Genomic DNA, 1,544 nt, shown 5'->3' on the forward strand with positions numbered 1-1,544 from the left:
TAACCTTACCCACCCTATATCAGAGGTGTGGAGTGGATCTCGCTTGCTCGGTCAGTCTGCGCCGCGAGAAGAAGCGTGCGCGCGCGCGTGTGTGTATGTGTGTGTTCAATCCGTACCGACCGTTGCGGGAGGGGGCAGGTGTGACCTTGTAAATGAAAATGGTAGTTTGTTTATGATTTTAAAGGTAGCTACACAGGCATTTTAATAAAAATTACTAAGAAAAAGTATTAAAATTTTTAGTTTTCAATTTGTTATATCTCCTAAACCAATGCCGTCCCCCACTTGATTCTTGCGGGGAATTACTCAGAAAACTCTCCCCTACAACATATCTAAGTGCCGAGGACATCGGTGAGGTGTGACCTTTTATGCATATTTACCAGTGTCGTACCATCAGTATGTTTCCTTTACCCGTTCATATGTATATGTAGATTAAAAAACCTCTTCTGAAGATTCAGATGACAACATACTATCTGAATTGGAAGAAATAGGCTCTCCTCTATTCATCTTTCTACATTTCATTTTAAGTAATTTAACTGCAAGTTTCTCTTTGAGTTTTGTTTTTAGTATTCTTGTTTCAATTTGTTGCTTGGCTTGAATGTTCTTCATCATTAACTTTGCTAGTGCTGTTTTTGTCTCCATAAGACTCAATGTTTCTTCATTGGAAGTTTTTGTTGACTCGACCATTTTTAGGCGCTTATATTTATCCTGAACACCTTCTTTTACATTGGAAAGCGGGGGACTGATGATGGTTTTCAATTTTTGAGGATTATATTCCGCCCAACTTTTCACTTCTCCGCTTTTTACTAAATGCTGAAAATATTTGTATCTCATTAAAATAATGTAAGTTTCTACATATAAAATAACAATAAACATAAAGATTGTATGATATTGACAAACCTGGAAAACACTTGTATGATTTGGATCATCATTCTCCATATCATTATCTAGCAGATTTGTTATAGTTGATGGCGTTTCTACATAATTCGAAATATGAGCTTGTCAGAATCAAACGGATTGATCAGTCCATCGATGGATGGCCCAATTATTTCATAAACGGCATCGGCCACAACATCACTCACAATATTTGACGATCCACCACCTATAACAAATATATGATAAAAATAAATTCTTGCTCGTGATCAAAAGCGCCAAAATAATTTAATGTTAATTATATTACCAGTGAGATATATTTCCCTTTTATTTTTTGCATACAACTTCTTGGTGTCCTTTTTAGCATTAATCCAGAAATTTTTTATGTTTCCTAATTCGCGAGGGCGACAGTTGCTTTGCTGATTATACTCGTCCAATATCTTTAGCCAAGCCTCTTCTTTTTCTCTAACACTCACAGCATCAGTCCGCTTATTTTCTATTATCAATTTGTATTTTTTTTATTAATGATACAAGTGCTAGTTTTTCAGCTTGACAAAAATTTGGTGCTCGTATACGGTTTATTTTCATATCCATTTTTATTATGCGATGAGGTATCGTAATAATGAGGATGAAACTGGAAATTAATTATTTCAGTGTTTAAATATATGTATATC

General features: G+C 35.0%; 1 protein-coding gene across 1 annotated transcript; it reads right to left on the reverse strand.

Annotated features, from left to right (window-relative positions):
• Positions 1-352: 352 nt before the first annotated feature.
• Positions 353-1,528, reverse strand: LOC105557091. The gene is made up of 3 exons (XM_012004237.1): positions 1,178-1,528; positions 898-1,099; positions 353-810 (listed from the first exon to the last, which is right to left on the reverse strand). Exons 2-3 carry the CDS (start codon positions 934-936, stop codon positions 430-432), a joined length of 420 nt encoding a protein of 139 aa, XP_011859627.1. The 5' UTR covers positions 937-1,099; positions 1,178-1,528; the 3' UTR covers positions 353-429.
• Positions 1,529-1,544: the final 16 nt, after the last annotated feature.

Source organism: Vollenhovia emeryi, unplaced genomic scaffold (assembly GCF_000949405.1).
Source record: "Vollenhovia emeryi isolate VEMERY1.0 unplaced genomic scaffold, V.emery_V1.0 DF948130.1, whole genome shotgun sequence".
In the NCBI taxonomy this organism is placed as follows: domain Eukaryota; kingdom Metazoa; phylum Arthropoda; class Insecta; order Hymenoptera; family Formicidae; genus Vollenhovia; species Vollenhovia emeryi.